At 45.8% G+C, this 20,168-nt stretch overlaps 1 protein-coding gene across 3 annotated transcripts in view; it reads right to left on the bottom strand.

Annotated features, from left to right (window-relative positions):
- Window positions 1-8,359: 8,359 nt before the first annotated feature.
- TTC21A (tetratricopeptide repeat domain 21A) overlaps window positions 8,360-20,168 on the bottom strand; it is a 102,818-nt gene continuing 91,009 nt past the window's right edge. For all 3 annotated transcript variants that reach the window (XM_053266319.1, XM_053266320.1, XM_053266322.1), the window contains 5 exons: window positions 18,832-19,056; window positions 17,306-17,426; window positions 14,904-14,971; window positions 9,185-14,467; window positions 8,360-8,581 (listed from right to left, as the gene is read on the bottom strand). In XM_053266319.1, the coding sequence (XP_053122294.1) occupies window positions 14,390-14,467; window positions 14,904-14,971; window positions 17,306-17,426; window positions 18,832-19,056 (492 nt within the window). In that variant the 3' untranslated portion in view covers window positions 8,360-8,581; window positions 9,185-14,389. The remainder of the gene's footprint in view (window positions 8,582-9,184; window positions 14,468-14,903; window positions 14,972-17,305; window positions 17,427-18,831; window positions 19,057-20,168) is intronic.

The following is a 20,168-nucleotide window of genomic DNA, read 5'->3' as shown; positions in this document are numbered from 1 at the left end:
CCTCCAACTTGGTCCCCTGGCCTGGGCCTGGAGGAAAAGATCTCACAAAAGCCCTGCCAGCAAAAGTCCTGATGGCGACAGTGGAGGATGCATTGGAAAGAAGGAACAAATCAAGATCAATGCCTTCCTCCCCTTCTCAGAGGTGGCAGTGGGAGACGCTGTGAGTGCCGAGAACAGATTTATGGCTCTGGGTACGGAGGCCACCTCCTCTTCAGTCAAGGAGGCTGCTTCATGCAAGCTGGCAATTGGATGCACTCATGCAAAGTGGATCCAAGCCGTCTCGGAGTGCCGCTCTGAGCAGCTCTCCAAATTGGAGAGACAGAGGACTGACACTTTCCAGCTATGCATCCTGCCCCCATTCGATCTCATCACTCAACAACTCAGTGATGCCTGCATTATCTCAGCAGGATCCTTAATCACCATTCTCAGGTGGATAAACAGTATTACTGAAACACTGGACAGTCTGAGGCAGGCTTTTGATCAGTTTATAGCCCAGGACCACAAAGGGGTTAAAAACTCATCAGAGCATGTTGTCACTAACCCTCGACCAGCCCCTCCCTTTGCATCAGTCTCCACTTCTTTACATAAGATGTCACCAGGACTCTTGGGAATTAATAGCCAAACTTTCGGCGAGTGCTACAAAATAATCAGAGTGTCCTTGAAATTCCTCGTAGTGCTCATGATAGATGGACAAACCACAAGGAGATAGCTCACTCTCTGTCCTACCACTCAAACTCACAACCAGAAAACATTGGCTTAATCTCGTACTTCTTTCTGCCTGTTCGTCCACATTTGAGAAGGCTATTTCTAACCTTTCAAAATGCAGCACTAGTGACAAAATTGATACGCCTAGCTGTGGCAAAGCCAAGCAAGCTACTGCCAATTTGACTGGGGAACTCCAACTGCACAAAGCCATTAAGAATGAATCGAATCACCTTAAAGATAAATTGCTTGAAATAAAAAACAATACTAAACCCCTGCTGGCTTTAACTTTGCAATCAGGGCATGAGGAGGATGTCACACGCACAGATTCAGACTCTGACATGGACAGTCAATTCTCAAAAGCAATCTCAAACGATTCCAGCTACTCGGCTCCAAAATCACGCCAAGCTTCTGCTACTTACACACATACTCAGACTAAAAGAAAATTGTTGGTGCATTTGTCAGACCTTTGTTTGAGTTTTGAAAGTGGTAGTGAAATGGATAATGCAGGGCCTTCCTCCAACAAGCCTGCCTTGTTGGAGTGACTGACCTGCCGGAACTTGTGGGTGAGCCTTACAGTTATTTGACATCACAGATATCATGAAATCTTCCTCCCACATTGCAGACACACACACCCCGGCAGGTGCCCAGGTGGAACCCACCCTGGGGGGGAAAGGCACCCATGCCGTCCAACAGCATCCAAGAACCTTCCCTCATACCTGCAACCCTCCCAAGTCACGAAGCAGTCAAGGGACCCCTACCAGAGACTGCTGCCTTGCAAGACAGGTATGCTACTTGCCAGCAACCCACATTTTGACAAAGTGATTGCACTGCTAGTCTCAGCCAGCCCATATGAAACAGCCACCTCAGGGGAGGGTCTTCATGCCTCTCTCACATCATCTCCACAATGCAATGAGTCACAATCTGCCCCGGATGTCCCAGAGAGTCTATCACTCCCTCAGCTCTGTTTGCCCCGCAATTTGAGCCACAACCTTGCGGAGGACGAGATTCCTTCAGGGCAGTCATCGCCTCAGAAGCAACAACAGGTGCATACATGCCTGGAAGTAGGCTGATCAACAGAGGTAGGGGTCATGCCCCCATCGATCCAGGCCCTCTCTGTAACTCCATAGGTCATCGACAAACAAGGCATGGGTCCAGGAACTCTCCTTGACAGTGACCCCCTCTCTGATAACTTTACTGCGTCAGTCTCTCCAGCTGATTTGACGGAGCCACAGGAACCTCCTACCCACCCTGCAAAGATCGCCAGGGAGGATCAATGTCCACAGAGGTGGGTGTCCAGGAACTTGTAAGTGTTCCACCTGCTACCTCCTTTCAGGACTTATGCTTGCCCCAACAATCCTGTGTGGATCCATCAACATTGCAGGATCCCCTCCCACAACCTCTACCTCACAGCTCCACACAATGACATCCAAAAGACCAGTGTAAAATTGTCCTCTTATCATGGAATGTCGCCAGGTGGGGTTCCTCTGTCTCAGACATCTTCTTCAGACACTGTCTCTCCTGCCATAATATTATTCTGATTCAGGAATCCTGGACAACTGGGGAGTTATTACTCAATGGATTTCACTTATATACAATTGGAGCCATACCTGGGGCAGGCCGTGGCAGATACAAAGGAGGCTTGGGTGTGCTTATCGCTACCTCTCTACACGCATCCTCAAAACCGCTTCCACCACTCAAGCAATATGCTATGGCAGTTTTGATTCAATTCAGATGCTGCAAACTGTTGATAATTAACATTTATCTCCCTCCACAACGGAGGATGTTACAGGTCAGATCAATGTGGGATGAACTGGACAACTATGCAGCAGACCTCCTCCTTTCCATTCCTAATGCATATGTGGTGATGGGTGGTGATTTCAAGGTTAGGCTGGGTCCTGATGACCATACCCTATACACTCAACAGAGGACCTATCCACCTAACCCTGAGGCAGACTTGCTCCCTCTTATCCACCTTTCAGAGGACCACAGGCCAAATCATGCGGGTCTAATGACCACCAGACTTAACCTCTGCATTTTGAATGACTCACCTGAAAATGACCATCCTGCTAAGTTTATCTATCTGGCTGGCTCCAGAATGAGCCTGATCAACTACTTTATTGCCTCAGGGAACCTGCTCCCTCTGGTGGAGAGTTCTGAGGTTACCCCCAAATTTGACAGTGATCATCTCCTGATTTCGCTCCTTTTAAAGCCCTTCATTCACCAGAGAATCATTATAATTTCCCCATACCATTGGTGGAAGAAGCATATGGCAGCGCTAAATTGCCAGCGTGGTGTTATTGTGTGGTGTTATTGTGGTGGCATTGCCAGCATGGTGTAGTGCCTAGAGTGCTGGACTAGGACCTGGAAGACCCGAGTTCAAATACTCATTCAGCCATGAGACTAGCTTGGTGACTCTGGGCCAGTCACTTCTCTCTCAGCCTAACCTACTTCACAGGGTTGTTGTGAGGAGAAACGTAAGTATGTAGTACACTGCTCTGGGCTCCTTGGAGGAAGAGCGGGATAGAAAATGTAAAACAAACAAACAAACAAACAAATGGTCCCCACACTGGATCAAACACTGAGTGAGTTATTTGCCTCTGACCACCTGCAGTGCATAAAATCATCCCTACTAACTAACAACCCTGCTGGTGCACCTTTGGAGTCCTACAAAGTCCTTGTCCAGGAACTACAGCAGCTCTTCTTTCGTAAGAACTGTGAAACACATGCACAGAGCCAGCAGGCCTCCAAGAGATGAGCCTCTCTTGTCCACCAATGTAACGATAGCAGAACCTTTCGTGGTAGTAGTAGCCGTCTGGTCTGTGGATCGCGTTTTGGACGAAAAAGACGAAGGAACCAAAGCTGTAAATTGCGCATCCTTAACTTCGCATAGGGTACTGTAGTGGTGCATGAAGCCATCAGGCCCAGAAGAACCTGTATTGTCCTCGCCCTCTGTAGTGGTGTCACCTGGAATTTTCGCACTAGGGTGCATATGCGTAGGTACCGCTCCTCTGGCAGATACGCCATCTGCTGCAGCATATCGAGACGCGCTCCGATGTACTGTAGGCTTCGTGCTGGGGTCAGATGAGATTTCTTCCAGTTGATCTGGATCCCTAATTCGATTAATAGTGATTTCACAATCTCTATGTCGGAGATTAATTGCCCCTTGGATTTGGCTGTTATGAGCCAATCGTTGAGTACGGGTACACTGACAGGCCGAGTACCCTTAGGTGAGCAACAATGACTGCCATGCATTTTGTAAACACTTTTGGTGCCGTCACTAGCCCAAATGGCAGAACATTGATAGATCTGCGTCCCTAAGGTGAAGCGTAGATACTTCTGGTGGTTTTGCTGAATGCCTACATGGAAGTATGCATCCTTGAGGTCGAGCGTTGCAATCCATTGCTCTTCATGAAGCAGGGGAAGGATGCTTTGCAACATTGTCATGCGGAATTTTTGCACTTCAAAGTATTGATTGAGCCAGCATAAGTCCATTATTGGACGAATCCCTCCATCCTTCTTCGGAATCTGAAAGTATCGGGAATAGAATCCCGACTGGCCCTGAGCCCACTGAACTGGTGATATGGCCTCTTTCCGCAGTAATTCCTGCACCTCTTCCTGCAAGACAGGAGTGTCTGGTGTGAACCTCATCCCCTGGAATGGAGGGAGCTCCTTGAACTCTATAGCATAGCCTGTCGAAACTATTCTTAAAACCCATCGGTCTGCTGTTATGCGGTGCCATGCTCGAGTTTGATGGGATTTCCGGCAGGCGTCAAGGTAATCTTTCTCCTCGAGCTCTTGTTGGTGTTGAATGTCTCGCAGGGAACCGAGGCCGAGATGTTGTTGGTCAGTGGGCTCTGTAATAGATCAAAGCTGCTGTTTTGGTTGCTGGGTCGCCTTATTGTGGCCTTGTTGGTTACTCCTGTTCCGTGGCTGGAACTGTCTTCGATTGTAGCGCTGGTACTGGCGTTTGTAATCTCTTCATTCTGGTTGGCGATAATAACCCTGCTTCTTTTGATAGGGTTGGTACCTTTGGTATGACTGGTACCGAGTAGAATTAAATTTCTGGTTCGTGAAGGAGCGTGCCGTCAATTTGGATTTTTTCCACTGCTCCATGGTTGTATCTGTGTCATCCGAGAATAGACCTTTTCCTCCAAAAGGCAAAACCTCAATATGGTCTTTCATATCTTGTTGTAGTTGAGTAGCCCTTAACCAGGCATGACGTCTCAAAACAACTGCAGATGTTAAAGTTCGCGATTCAGACTCCGCTAAGTGCTTTGCGTTAGCCAGTTGCTGTCTTGTTGTAATAGTTGTACGTAAGAAGGTAGCTTCAAATTTCTTCAGAAATGTTTTGTGATCTAAAGATGCCCGTTGGTCATAAAGAAGTTCCCACAGCGAGTGGGTGTATTTAGCTTGGCAAGCGATATAGTTCGCAATTTTTATTGATAGGCAAGCAGTCGATAGGTTTGCCTCCCTAATATGTCCAGTTTGCACCCCTCCTTGTCTGCTGGGGTCGTATGGTGCTTACCCCCTTTAGTGGTCGTAGCACAGTCTATCACCAAGGAGTTTGGTGTGGGATGTCTAATCAAATACTCATTCTCCTCCTCCTGGACACGGTACAAAACTTGTAACCATTTGGAGGTCGGTGTCGATGTCTGGAGAATTTCCCAAGCGGACTTGGCCGCCCATGATATGTGAGGTAACATTGGCAGATACACCGGCTGTAACCCCGTTGCCTTGTTCATCATATTATATACTGGATCATCTAAATCCAGTGTCTTCTGCTTTACATCCAGGCCAAGGGCACGGGCCATCTCCGCAATTTGTTGATGGTATCCCTTCATCTCCTCATTTGGAGAAATAGAAGGGATTGCTGCAACATCATCACTTGGATCAGGAAGTACGGGTTCCTCTGGAGTGTCAGGCTCCGTTGTGTCTGATGAGTAGCCATCTGGGTCATCATCATCATCTCCTGATGTGGGACGCAGCAGTGAAGTAGGAGGAATGTTGCCCCCAAACTGTGAAGAGAGATCCTCCCCAATAGTGGGAATTGAGCGATCTAACAGATCCGCCTGGAGCAAAACAGACCTTAGAGATGGTGCCTCCTTTTGAGGGAGTTGTGTAGTTTGTAGGCAAACTGACTTCATTTTCCTAATAGTTTTTTCCGGTTCCGCGGGCCAATCGGCCTGCAGTGAGACTGTCCTTTGTAAAGTTATAGGAGCGGTAGTTTGCACTGCCAATTCCTTTAACACCCTCGGTGAATGCGTTTGTTCTCTTTCAGACAGCCACAACTGGCAGAGAGAGTACTCCTCTGGGGAGATGGTGCAGGTATTGCGCCACCCTCCCTGGGGTAGAAGGCCTGTTGTAGGAGTAGAGGGACATGTGAAGTACGGTGTTTTCGGGACTGGAGTGGTGTCTCTGAATCCCTGAAAGGTATATGTGGAGGGTGTAGCATGCGGTGGAGAGTGTCCTCCTCATTAATGTCATGTGTTGGAGGTTGAACCTCACAGTCCACGTCGTGGTCTGGTATCAGTTCGAGTTCATCTTCATGGATTATTGCCACTGTCTCATACTGTCTTGTGTCGGTCCCGAGGTCAGTCTTGATCGCTGCTTCCTCTGTGTACTCGTCCAGCACATAAAGATTCGATTCCACCTCCGATGTCAATATTGTCTTTGACCTCGTAGCCTCTGCTATAAGCATCGTTGTCCCAGGTATATTTGAGGTCAACTCTGCTTCCGATGTCGAAGCCTCTGTTGTAGCCATCTTCGGCATCGGGGTCATTTTTGACGTCGATGGCTTTGCTGGTTTCAATGTCGATGCTGGTTTGTGTCTGGACGTCGATGCCGATTTCGACGTCGATGGTGTCGATGCTGGTTTGTGTCTGGACGTCGATGCCGATTTCGACGTTGATGGTTCTGCTGATGCGTATCTAGACGTTAATGAAGACTGATTTGGAGTAGAGGCAGGCGAAAGTGAGGCCACTCGGCGCCGAGGGCTCTGATAGGTCTGAAGTCCCATAGGGGAAGGTGTGCGTTCGGAGCCAATCATGATCTCCTTTGCCCGGTGCTTCTTAAATCTTTTCTCTTTCGGCCCCATGCTTGGTGTCGAGCTCTTTCGTTTCTGAACCGGCAGGGTCCCCTCCGGTTTCTTAATGGCTTCGGCTGCAGCCGGAGTCGAAACCTTAGAAGTCAAGGAGCTCGGTGTCGATTTCTTCGATGTCGAAGCAGCTAGGACGGCGTCTTTAGATGACGCGGACTCCGATACTTTAGACTGCGTCACAGCAGGTCTCGAGTCCAAGGCCCCACGATGCTCAGACTGCAATGCCTGCTCCATTAACGCCACTTTAAGGCGAGCCACTCTGTTCTTCAGAGTCTGCTTATTGAAGGTAGAGCATGTGGAGCATCTAGAAATATTATGGGCCTCTCCTAGACAGAATAGGCAAATCTCATGCCTGTCTGTTGAAGGGATTTCCCTGCAGCAATCGCGGCACCTTTTGAAGGTGGTTTTCTCCCTTGCCATTTCCTTGACTAAACTCATGGAGAGCCAAACAAGTTAGACCTATTTTGGGTCCGAATTGTTTACCAAAGAGAAGTCCGTTGCCATTCCGAGTAGTTCGCCAGAGAAAACCGTCATCTGTTCCGTGTCGTTTGCCAGAGAAAGCCATCGTCCATTCCGAGTTGCTCACCAGGGGAAAACCATCGTCCGTTCCGCATCTTTTTGTTGTTGTTTAAATATTATTAGATCAGTTTGTCTTAGCCAAGGATTGTTCGAAAGGTTAGTAAAAGTCCGTGCCAGTCGTAGTATCTATTCAGTAATCTCTCTGAGGAGCAAAGTTTCCTGAAGATGTGATCGCTTTGGCGGTCAACAAGAAACTGAGGAAAGGGGACGCCTAACTGCCGTTTAAGGGTACTGCAGCCACGCGCTGCCGGCGGTTGGGCGTCGCGAGGAGCTAGAGAATTCTATCCGAAGTATGGTCTGCGCAGGTGCAGAACCCAGTCCTTATGGATGTTGGAACCACTATCCAGATTCATCCCTACTAACAACCCTGCTGGTGCACCTTTGGAGTCCTACAAAGTCCTAGTCCAGGAACTACAGCAGCTCTTCTCTCGTAAGAACTGTGAACCACATGCACAGCGCCAGCAGGCCTCCAAGCAGTGGTATGACAAGGACTGTATTAATGCCCCCCACCCCAAAGCCCTTGCCACCACCTATCAAGTCTATACATCTAGTTCTGGACTTTTGGCTGCGCAGAATCTCCTTCAGCAGAAAGGACAGTACAAACTCCCACTGGCTTGTAAGAAAAGAGATGTCACAAAAGATGCCTGGATGGGGCTCATTCAGGCTGTTAGATCCAAAGATTCTACCATGTTTTGGCATCTCACAAAGCACTCTCCCAGCTACGGGCCAAACCACCTGGATTGTCACATTCACCCAGGGTTCTGGGAGAAATACTTTCATGGCCTTTACAAAGACCCTGCTGCTGATTGCAGAAGCCCTGCCTGTGCCATTGAAGATACTCCAGCATGGGCTCTGGTGTCAACTTCAGAGATCCACAGTCTAGTTGCCCAATTAAGACAGGGGATGGCTCCAAGGAAGGACCTTATATTGCCAGAGGCTGTTAAAAATAATCTGGACTGGTGGGTCCCTATTCTGGTATCACTCTTCACCAATATTATTTATTTATTCAACCATATTTCTATACCGCCTGATATGTACATCTCTAGGTGGTGTACAAAATTTAAAATATTTAGAAGTCACAAATTAAAATACATGGCAATAAAAACAATAGAATAAAATAGATATTAAAAGATTTTTTTAAATTAATAAAATTAATTCTAATTAAAAACCTGTGGAAACAGGAGAGTCTTGAGGTTCTTCCTGAAAACAAACAGAGAAGGAGATGCTCTTATTTCAGTAGGAAGCATATTCCAAAGCCCTTGGGCAGCCACAGAGAAAGCCCGGTGCTAGGTCACCACCAAATCAGCTGGTGGCATCTGTAACCAGACCTCTCCAGAAGATCATAACAGGCAGCAGTGTTTATGACAAAGGAGGTGCTCTCTTAAATAGCCTGGACCTAAGCCATTAAGGGCTTTATAAGTAAGAACCAGCATTTTTTATTTCATCTGGAAACATATCGGCAGCCAGTGCAGTTCTTTCAAAACTGGTGTTATGTGGTCCCTTTGTGTTGTCCCAGAGACCAATCTGGCTGCCGCATTACGGACTACATACAAAGGCAGCCCCACATAAAGCATAGTACAGTTGTCAAGCCTGGAGGTTACCAGCATATGTACCACTGTTTAAGATCATTTGCCTCTAGAAATGGACATACCTGACGTATCAGCCGAAGCTGATAAAAAGCGCTCCTAGCCACTGCCTCAACCTGAGTAACCAGGGAGAGCTTTGGGTCCAGTAGCACTCCCAAGCTATGTACCTGATCTTTCAGGGGGAGTATAACCCCTTCCAGAAAAACAAGTTGCTTACCTGTAACAGATGATCTGGTAGGCAATTGTGTGTTCCCTTGATATGAATTGCGATGAGATGAATTGACTGGGGGATACACCAGTCCCAGATCCGGATGCTGAGGTTGCAGAGTGACCTCGACACTGTTCCGCCCTGCTTGTTTACGTAAGCAATGGCTGTTGTGTTGTCCATTTGCAGCAGGACCACCTGACCTGCTATGTGTGGCTGGAAGGCTCGTAGCGCCTTGAAGGCCCCGAGTAGCTCCAGATTCAGGTGTCTTAGGTCCATGCTGGGACGTATGCCCCCATCCCTTTTCGGGATCTGGAAGTACCGGGAGTAGAACCCCGACTGTCCCTGTGCCCACTGCACTGGAGAGATTGCCTTCAATCTCCTCATTGGGTGATGCAGAGGGAACAACAGCCACATTAAGTCCCGGATCTGGTAGTTCTGGTTCGTCAGGATCCCCTGGGTCCGGTTCCATGGTGTCGGACTCATAAGAGTCAGTCCCATCGCCACTGTCATCTTCCAAGATAGGAATGGGCGAATGTCGGTGTGGAGAATGTCGTACAGGGATGGGCGACTGCCGCCTAGGCGAGCGGCGCGCAGGTGCATTACGCGTGGGCGAGTCTCCAAGAACTGTGGACACCAGAGGCTGTGGCCTAGGCTGCCCAGTTAGGGTCGTCGAAGTCTGAGTGGCCACTGGGTGAGCCAGTAGCGGCGGTCGCAACAGCGCTCCAGGGAAGTCCGCTTGGAATAACACCGAGCGGAGTTCTGGGAAGCATGACGAAGTTTGAATCACAGAGTCAGTTTGATGTACCTGACGTGTGGGATATGGAGACGTTTGTGTGGCAGAATCAGAGCAGGTAAAGTTTGGAGCCCCAAGCTCACGTTCATTAAGCCACTGAGTAAACAAGGAGTATTGCGCCCTCGGGATGGCGCAGGCATCATTCCAGTTGGTATGTGTCATCACAGGCGTAGTGGTAGCAGAGAAAGAAGGAGTCTTGGGAATAGGACCTTCGAAGACACTGAAGCCAGTAAAGGTTCCTGTAGAGCGTGCGCTCACTTCCGACTCCAGCAAGCGTGTCAATCTGCGTTGGGGAGGTGGTGTCTCCTGGTTGAAAGACACAACCTCCTCCATAGGCTCGGCATCGGCAGCCTCGGCATCAAGCACGGTGTCCAAGACAATCGATACCTTTGTCGGGTCTTCGATAAGGAAGTCCGCTGTCGACGTCAATGGTTTAGCGTGCGTTGAGGCAGGAGCAGAACATTCTGTCTGAGACGATGCTGGCTTGGATCTCGAGGTCGACTGGTCGCCAACCTTCGACGCCGAGATGCTCTCCCTCTCCCTTCCTGGCACAGCATGCTGAAGAGACAACGGAGTAGAAGGCGACTGCCGAGGAGTCAATGCCGGGGACAAAGAGAGCGCTCGATGTCGTGGCGGTAGAACTGTCTGCAACCCCGATGGCGATGGGGTACAGGTCGAAGGATGACTCAGCTCCTTGTGTCTATCCTTGCGCTTCTTCTTCTTTGGGCTGCTACTCGGTGTCGTGGCAGCACCCCTCTTTGCGGCTGCAGAAGGTTCCGAAGGCTTTTAAAAAGCAACAGCCAGTTTTGTCTATGCCGGAGCGCCCGGCGTCAATGCCCTCGATGTCGAGGGACGGCCAACTGCGGCTGTCTTAGGCTTCAGCAGGATACTGGACTGCAAATGAGCAGCAGGACCCGGTTTCAATGGCGTGTCTTTCCGAGCCATCAGCGCCTCCTCCATAAGGAACACCTTTAGCTGCGCTTCACGATTTTTGAGCGTTTGTTTGTTAAATGTTAGGCAAATGGGGCATTTTGAAGTATCATGAGCCTCGCCTAAACAGAAAAGGCAGAGGTCATGGCCATCCGTAGACGGGAGTTTTCCCCAGCACTCAGAACACCTCTTAAAAGTCGTTTTCTCCTTACCCTGTGGGGCGCTCATTGCAAAGGAGTCCGTTTGGAGCTTGGTAAAGGAAGGTCAGGCATTCCGGAGTCAGAGAGGAGGGTAGCCGAGATTGAGAACACGCCGAGAGGGAAAACGAAAGTAGAGTGGTCAAACAGTCCGCGTCTTTATGAGTTTTTTCGTAGAGTTCACGGTTCACCAAGTTGAAAACAATATCCGGAAGAGTAGTCAATTCAGTCTTTTGTCATAGCCAGAGAGTCGTAGGTATTTTGTAAGTTTTGTTTTAGTAACTGAGGAGCAAGCGTTTCCGAAGTCTGATCACAACGGCAGTCAGAAAGAAACTGAATAAGAGGACGCCCAACTGCCGCTAGATGGTGCTAGTCACGTGCAGTAGGCGGTTGCCAGCATCTCGAGGAGCTATAGAATTCTTACTGAAGCTGGCCTGCGCACGCGCAGAACCCACTGTTATGAATATCCAGGACCACTATCCAGATCAAGCTTATCTAAACCATCTCTCAGGTCTTGTCCCCCCACAGTCAGTACCTCCATCTTATTTGGATTCAACTTCAGTTTGTAATCCCTCATCCAGCCCATTACTGCCTCCAGGCAGGCATTTTGGGAAGATATGCCCTTTCGTGAAGAGAACAGAATGGAGAAGTAGATCTGGGTGTCATCAGCATATTGATAATACCCAGCACCAAACCTCCTGATGAATTCTCCCAGCGGTTTCCTGTAGATGTTAAAGAGCATTGGAGACAGTATGGAGCCTTGTGGAACTCCACACTTCAGTTCTCACTTAGCCGAACAACAGTCTCCAAGTGATGCGATCTGGAATCTGCCAGAGAGATAGGAGTGGAACAACGTAAAACAATGCCACCAAATCCCACCTCCCTGTTTGTTTGTTTTTTAACTTTTAAAAACATTTTTTAAATATTCCACTCTTCATCCCAGGAGCCCAGAGCTGTGTACTACATACTTACATTTCTCCTCCCAACAACCTTGTGAAGTAGGTTAGGCTGAAAGAGAAGTGACTGGCCCAGAGTCACCCAGCAAGTATCATGGCTGAATGGGGATTTGAACTTGGGTCTCCCCAGTCCTAGTCCAGCACTCTAACCACTACACCACACGGGCTCTCTATGGCTGATTATGCCCTTGTGGCTCAGGGCATATTGAAACTACCGAGCATGTCCTCCTTTACTGTTTGTTCTATAGAGACATTCGTGCCTCCCTCATTCTTCCATTGCTATGCAAGCATCCAGGACATTCGAGCCAGTTCTACAGCTCCTTGCTGCTTTCTGACTCTAAGCCTGCCATCACATCGAGTGCTGCCAGGCTTTGTGCAGCTGCGACCAGCATTCTGTTGGAAGTGAAGGACTTTGCACTGTCTCATATCTCAATGACAGAGGGGGACAGACTAGTGAGTCAGAGAGCTAGGTAGGTCAAGACATTGGTCATCCCTTCTCTTCTGCTCTGATGCTATCCCTTTGGTATGTAGATTGCTACTCTCAGGGACTTCCTTCCTTCCTTGCCATTTCCTCTTCCCTTTCATCTCCCTTGCAACACACATGCTCCTCTCTCCCTGCACCATGTGTGCAGAGATGCAGAATCTATCCCTCTGCATCCAGCTAGCTAGCTACAGTAGATTAGAGATCCTATCTCTCCACTTTACGATCTAGAATGGAGTTCACTAATAAATACTCCATATATTGATTTGAAACTATGAACTGGCTCCAAGTTATTTTGCTCTCAGCAAACAAGCATGCCTGGACAGACTCCACTGTGTTGTGCCTCTGTGCACTCCGCTATATTAGAAGGGTATCTCTTACCAGAGATAATTCCTAACACATTAATCGGTGGATGGTGGGCAGTGAGTCCTATCAGCCTTTAGCTGACCCTTGGTGACTCAAGGCAGGCTCTACACTTGCTCACTCAATACTGATTCAATAGAAATGCTTACGCTCCTCCCTTTTTTGTTGAACTAGAGCCTTATAGTCTGGCCGTTATCCAGTTTTATTACTTAGGTTTTTATGTATTTTTGTCTTCTCATGTCTTTTAATCTTTTTTTACATCAATTTTTGTCCCCTCCCATCCCTTTTTATGCACTTCTATGAATTTTATAACTTTTCAGGCTTCTTATGCCCTCATGCTCCTGATGTATTTTCTACTATTTTTAGTATTATTAAGCACCTTAAGTACCATACTGTATGCAATCAGCCTGTCTACTTTTTATCTACTCTCACTTTTAATATGTAAGCACCCTTATACTTTATGCTGGTCTATGACCGTAATAAAGAATGCTTGATTCATGTCCATCAAAGTGAGTGGAGTAATGCATTGAAGGCAGTGTACATGCTTTGACATTTGGTTCACATTACAGCCGTAGATTTCAAAATCCTATCAAGGGGCCTGGATGCCATCTAGATGTTTTTCACACTGCTAGGTGCTGCTGAGACTCTTCAGGGTCTGCTTTCCAGACTCTGTAGGTCCACATATAGGGTTCTCCAGCAGTGGCTGCCTGGAGATCACTATGAATGAAGAGGGGATTCAGCATACATGGTTCCCTCATTAGGTGAGTGAATTGTACGGTTCTAAATATATAAGGCATTCAGAGCATGACGACACAGCCCTGGAAAGAAAGACTAGGGGAGGGTGGGCAACCAATCCCTGCTTCAGTTTTCTGACACTTTTTCCACAGCAAGGTTCCAGGATCCTATGAAAGCAGAGACAGCATGCACTGCCTCTCCCTGTGAGGGGTGAGGAACACATAAACACAGACTACTTCCCTTCTGCTTCTACTTGTCCGAGACTCAGAAGCCTCCAAGTATCTGCGCATGTCACCTTGGGATGGGGATGGAGGCAGTGCTGTGTATGCTGGGAAATACTGCACCATGGTTCTGATAGACCTTGAAGGTAGACCTGCCCAATATTGTCTTGTGGCTCTCCCTGAATAGTTTGCTCATCTGTGTGGCAGGATGAGGCAACTCAAGTCACTCCTGGTGACTGGCAAACTGCAAGGCTCTGCACATGTCTTGCTAAATGTGGGTGGGTGTGGGGGGAGGAGGAGACAGTGCCAAACAAAAGCCCAATAGGATGTGTTGTACCAGCAATCACAGCTTTTCCTTCCCAAGAAGCCACTTTGGCAGAGTGCTAGGGCTGATTTTAATTTCTATAGTTGGTTTTAATAATGGCACCAATTAGAGAGTTTTAAAATGTACAGAAATCTTTATTGAAGATTATGGTATTATTCTCAAACTCGACTGACATATTTTTAGATGGCGCAGGAGACTATATCATTACCCATTCTAGGGTCTAATTGCTGTTTGGGCCTTTTCCAAAATTTCTTCTCTAATTTTTGGATAATCTGGGCAAGCTTTCAGAACCTATTATAAAGAATAAATTAATGAATAGCATTTAAAAACAAAACAACAACAACAACAGCACACCTCATACTATACACAGCAACAGTTGGTTATGAAACTGTGTTCCTAGGAGTCTTGGGGTCCTACCAAAGTTTATCCTCCTCCTCAATGAGGAGATGACTTATATATGGACAAACTATTGTGAAAGACTATCTGCCCATTATTAAAGATCTCCCTTTGCAGGAAAGGGCCGGCACACTCATGCAGGTCAGACCAGGGCTCTGTACAAACTGAGGGTGTGCCGTAGAATGCACCCAGAAGCACTGGCTTTCTATGGGAGACCCACTAGGTTTCTTCGCAGTTAAATCAATAAGGAAAATGTTCCTCAGGGATCCAAAATGTGAAACTCACTGATCTATAGCACTATTTGCTAACTGTGCACCTCTGTAAAACTTACATCATGGCATACATCTATTGCTTCCACATATCTCTTATCTTTTAGATAGTTGAAAGCAAGCTTAAATCCTAAAGGAAGAGAAAGGAAGGTTAGGGTCCTGCTTAGTATCAAATGTTCACTTACATATGATCTAAAAATGAAATTGTAATGGCTTCTTAGGAGTAATAAGGATGGACAATTAGCTGACATGATACACAACATTATGGAGCTGTAACACTGCCCCCTGGGTTGCTCAGACACCTAAAGACAGCCCGATGCTATTAAGACTGAGAGGGAGCACCAGCACCACTTCCACAGTTCCCCCCATTTGCAACCATGGGGGAAATGGTGGAAAGGTTTTTAACATTTTTAACAGTGTCGGGGCTGCTTTAGGAGTCTGCAGTGCAGCATCATGGCGCTGTAATGCTGTGCATCCCGCCAGCCAGTGAATTAAAATCCGATTGCTTTTGCTGGGGAGTGTTGTGACCATTTTAACAAAAACAGCTGAAAGAAATTGCCATGTATAACAACTGAACTGTATACTATGGTTAGGTATACTTTAAGAATTGGCAACCTAGCAAATTAATCTTGATTATAAGCTAGCACAAAAGTATGTTTTGTTAAATTGGAACCGTTTTACGTGTTTCATTCAGTGAGGCTGTTCACATGCGCAACAAAGATCGGGCTTGGCTGCCTAAGTCCAATCTTTGCTGCGCATGTAAACCGCTGGGAGGCGCGGTGGCAAACTCTGTAGGGAGCCCTGGCTGTTAGCCAGGGTTAAGGGCACAAACATGTCTCACCCCTGGCTAACTGATTGTGTATTGGTGCCACAAGGCTCCCCAGAAGGCTCCCCATATTGCACCGCACACTTGCATGGGGCATTAGGCAAGTTCTGGGGGCCTCCTGGCCCCCAACCTCTGTGCTTCCAGGAGCAGCTGGCAGTCATCTGGGCGGGTGTTCCTCCACTCAGCAACGGCAGGGAGATTGTCTGCGGGGGAGGTAAGCATTTCAAGGTTTCCTCCCCTCGCCCCTTTCGAGCCCTTTTTCCCGATCATGAGAAAGGGCTCAATATATATTTGTTTTACAGCTGCTTCCCTCATACCCACAAAGAAATCTTATGTAGATTTAACCAAAGATTTATTCAGCAACAACTCCATTTTCTCCTTCTACTTCCCCTCTCTTTTCCTTTCCGGCTCCTCCTCCACGCTGTCTACAGGATTCCCGCCCCCCCCCCCCCCCGGGGACAAACACACAAACAACAAAATACAAAAGATTACAGGACAGAATACAACAGTCTTGCTGGCAACTGGAATAGTTAAATAATATTACTGTTTCAGTATTTTACATCTCAATATCTGTTGCTGCCAGATTTCCACAACTGGTTGCTGTGAGGATGTTACCCAAAAGCAAAGAACCAACTAGATATATGAATGTAAATTGTATTAAAAGTGAAACAGTCAAATGCATATAATGATATGGATAAATGATATAAAGTACATCAATAAGATGTAACGACCAAACATCAACAGAAATATACACATAAGAACAAATATAACAGTTTAATATTGTGAACTATGTAAACACAACATCTTTCTGGTAATATTTGCTGTTCCGGTGAAACTTGAAAAAGTGTTCAAAAAAGTTCAGTTGTTCTTCAAAAAATGTCAATAGTGTCTTCTTTCTAATTTTGTGCTGAATAATAGATACTTAATGGGAGTCCGTAAATCTTCTCCCACCATATGTCCATTCAATGTAGTATTCTCATCTTATATAAATGGCATTCCCAAAGGCTTATCAAGGATTTGCCTCCTCAAAGGTTTCCATCAGAATACCAGAAATCTGTTGTGTTTACATAGTTCACAATATTATACTGTTCTGTTGTTCTTATGTGTACATTTCTATTGATGTTTGGTCGTTATATCTTATCGATGTACTTCATATCATTTATCAAGATCACTATATACATTTGATTGTTTCACTTTTAATACAATTTATATTCATACATATTTAGTTGGTTCTTTGCTGTGAGGATGTTGCCATTGGCAGTGATGAAACAATTTCTTGTACCAAGGGATTACAAGGTGTATACAGAGTTCCTCAATCCATAAAGACTTCTGCCTTCAATGAAGCACAGCTTCACTGAAGAGTATGGAGTAGCCTGTACCTGTAAGCACTGTTTCATGGCTACGAACACAAACACATAGATAAAGTCTGGGGCCTTGGGAACAGCAGTGTCTCTGCTGACTGTGACTTCTCTATCATTGTGTGTTAGTGCACAGACCCATTTTTCTAGTAAACAGATTTTCATGAAGAAGATACTATAGACTCCAGCACTCTCTACTCCAAAGGAATCTTGCAAAATATAACTCTAAGCTTCATGGCATTCAGATAAATTGAATGAAAATATTGATTTTTCTACTTGCCAATTGCAGGATTTGTGTGGTTACTGTATTTCCAAGCTAATTCATAGTTAGCTGCAGCATCTTTGTATGCTTTTTCCCTTTCTGCGATAAATCCCAAGCATTCATAAGCTTTAGAGCACGACTAAACAAAAACATGATAATGCAGAAATAATTATTTCTGAAAATGGCAATCCAGGCTTAATACTTGTGACAGTTTTTAACATCTTGGTGAACTGAACTTACTTTCAGAGTTTAATCAGTAATGTTGCTGAGTTTTGGAATCTGAGGTGAGAGTCAGAAGGTTCTTACTTCAGGGTCAGAACTTATTTGCAATCAGAGATGTGGGTTTTTCAGAAAAAAATGATTTGGAAAAATTCCCCATGCAAATTTCCCCGATTAACATAAAATTTGCATTCTTTTTCTTTTAAAAAAATGACCATGCACATTTTCCTGATACCCTGAATAGATTTTGACCTGATTTGGCACATTATCTTACATTTATACAGTAAAGAAAAACACCGTCACCATATTAATTTCCCTTCACTGCAGTATATCTCCAATTTTTTTCAAGTAGCCAAGGAGAAATTTTAGAAATGGAAAATTTTCCAAAAATAAAGTATGGGAAAAATTTCCACCCCAAATCTTTGGTTTCTAACCTGAGCCAAAGTATCTTGGGATTTCAGCAAGGGTTGTAAATAAGCATTGCTTATTTCATGCTTCTCCCTCCTATCTATCCTTCCTTTTTGCCAAACATACCTTTCAGTGTCAGCAACAGTCAGGGCAAGGGAGTCAGTGCAGGTGTTCTCTACAGCTGGATTTAGGAACAGATGAAGATGCTTTATGCCAACTGGTCTATTTAGCTCAGTACTTGTAGTGATTCTCTAGGTTTTCAGACAGGGGTCTTTCCCTGCCCTGCCTGGAGACAGATTGAACCTGGCACCACATACTGTCTGTGCTGTGGCCCCTCCCCCTATTTTCCTCCTCATTGCTTCTTAATAGCTGTGGTCTTTCTGAACTTTTAGAAAACTTTTTTGGGGAAGTCCTAACAGAATTCTCAGGAAGAGCGAATCATTTCAAATCGAGAAAGGCAGGTTCCTTGATCAAAACTCTTGTAATTTTTAATCTGGTGTGTTCAGTTTTATTTATATTTTATGCCCCCCTTTTGTTTATCTCTTCTGTTTTTGTTTTTTTAAATTATAATAGAAATAGTATTTTTAGCTCTTTTCCTTCTTTTAGTATTAATGTGTATATATGTAATCATTTTATCCATTATAATTTGTCTTTTTTAAACGCAATCATTCTTAACTTTAGACCTTTTATGATTTGCAACCCGTATTTACTATCAGTCCCTTTAGTACTAATATGTATATTATATTTTATGCTGGTCTCTGACCGTAATAAAGGTTGATTGATTGACTGATAATCAAAATTCAGTATGCATTCTGAGTATAAAACACTGTCATGCCTAAATGGTTAGTTATTTTTGTTTTAGGGCCCAATTAAAGGAGGAGATCTCCGTCCACTGCAATGAGCATCCTTCTTCTTACCTTATTGTACTGTAAACACCGTTTCACTAGTGCAGTTGCAAGGTCATATTTCCCGGTTGTGCAGTAGATATCTGACAACAAAATCCAACCCTTTTCTAACTCTTCAGCATCTGTCAAAGACCAATTCACTTTGTTCAAACGTTTCAGCTGGGTCCTGGCTTTGGATGTAGATTTAAGAATCATGAATGCTTGGGCCATTGCTAAAATGGCTGGGACATTTTCCTTCTATGAAAAAACATATAGATTGTAGACAGATTTAAAAAAAAATCCTGATTTTAACTGTGATTTCCTATTTGGAGCTATTGATTTCTTGACTACAAGACCACAGAAATAATTCCATAATTTATAGATTTTCTAAACATGTTGTAAAACTCATTTAAATCAGGATGAGCAGGGATAGGGGAACAGAACCCAGATATACAGGACTTGTTTAACCCCTATGTTGCTAGTTGTTTGCTCAAAATGATTCCTAGTCCAAACTGCTTTCCCAACTATGGGAGGAAAAGATATTGACACTCCATACCTTCCCCTTCCTGGGGAGAAAAGCAGCAGGGAAGTAGGAGGGCAAACAACTGCTTGCTGGAAAAGAGCTAAACAGCTGATCCTCTGCTCAATATGAAGCCAGCTGCAACTAATTGGCACGGAAAATACCTATGGGGAAAACAATTATGGAAAAACAGGTTGCTTACCTGTAACAGATGATCTGGTAGTGGTTCCATCATTCATAAATAGTGGGTTCTGCGCCTGCGCAGATCAGCTTCGGGTAGAATTCGTTAGCTCCTCGCGACGCCAGCAACCGCCTGTCGCACGTGACTGTAGTAGCCTCTAGTGGCGGCTGGGCATCTCTGCAATCAGTTTCTTGATGGCCGACATGGCCGTACGATGCTTCTGTTACAGTGGCTTGTCATTTAGATGTGGGGATGGCAGGGAGGGCGTTATGAATGATGGAACCACTACCAGATCATCTGTTACAGGTAAGCAACCTGTTTATCTAGATAGTGGTTCCATCATCCATAGTGGGTGAATTGCGAGCAACCCAACTGGTGGTGGGCATAATCTGCCAGTCACCGTACCACCCTCTTTAAAACTGCCCGTCCAAAGTCAGCAGCCTTTGCTGCTCGTATATCTATAGAGTAGTCTTTCACAAACGTCTGATGTGATGACCACGTTGCCGCCGTGCAGATGTCAGTGAAACAAATGCCAGCCAAATGTGCCGCCGACGTGGCGTAAGCTCTAGTAGAGTGTGCTTTAATTGTTTTGGGGGGACTGACCCCCCTGCTGGTCATACGCTAGTTTAATCAACTCCACCAACCTAAAGGAAAGTTTCTGTCGGGTTG

The sequence above is a fragment of the Hemicordylus capensis genome, chromosome 6 (assembly GCF_027244095.1).
Source record: "Hemicordylus capensis ecotype Gifberg chromosome 6, rHemCap1.1.pri, whole genome shotgun sequence".
Lineage (NCBI taxonomy): Eukaryota > Metazoa > Chordata > Lepidosauria > Squamata > Cordylidae > Hemicordylus > Hemicordylus capensis.
This window is presented reverse-complemented; position numbering and strand designations above follow the sequence as displayed.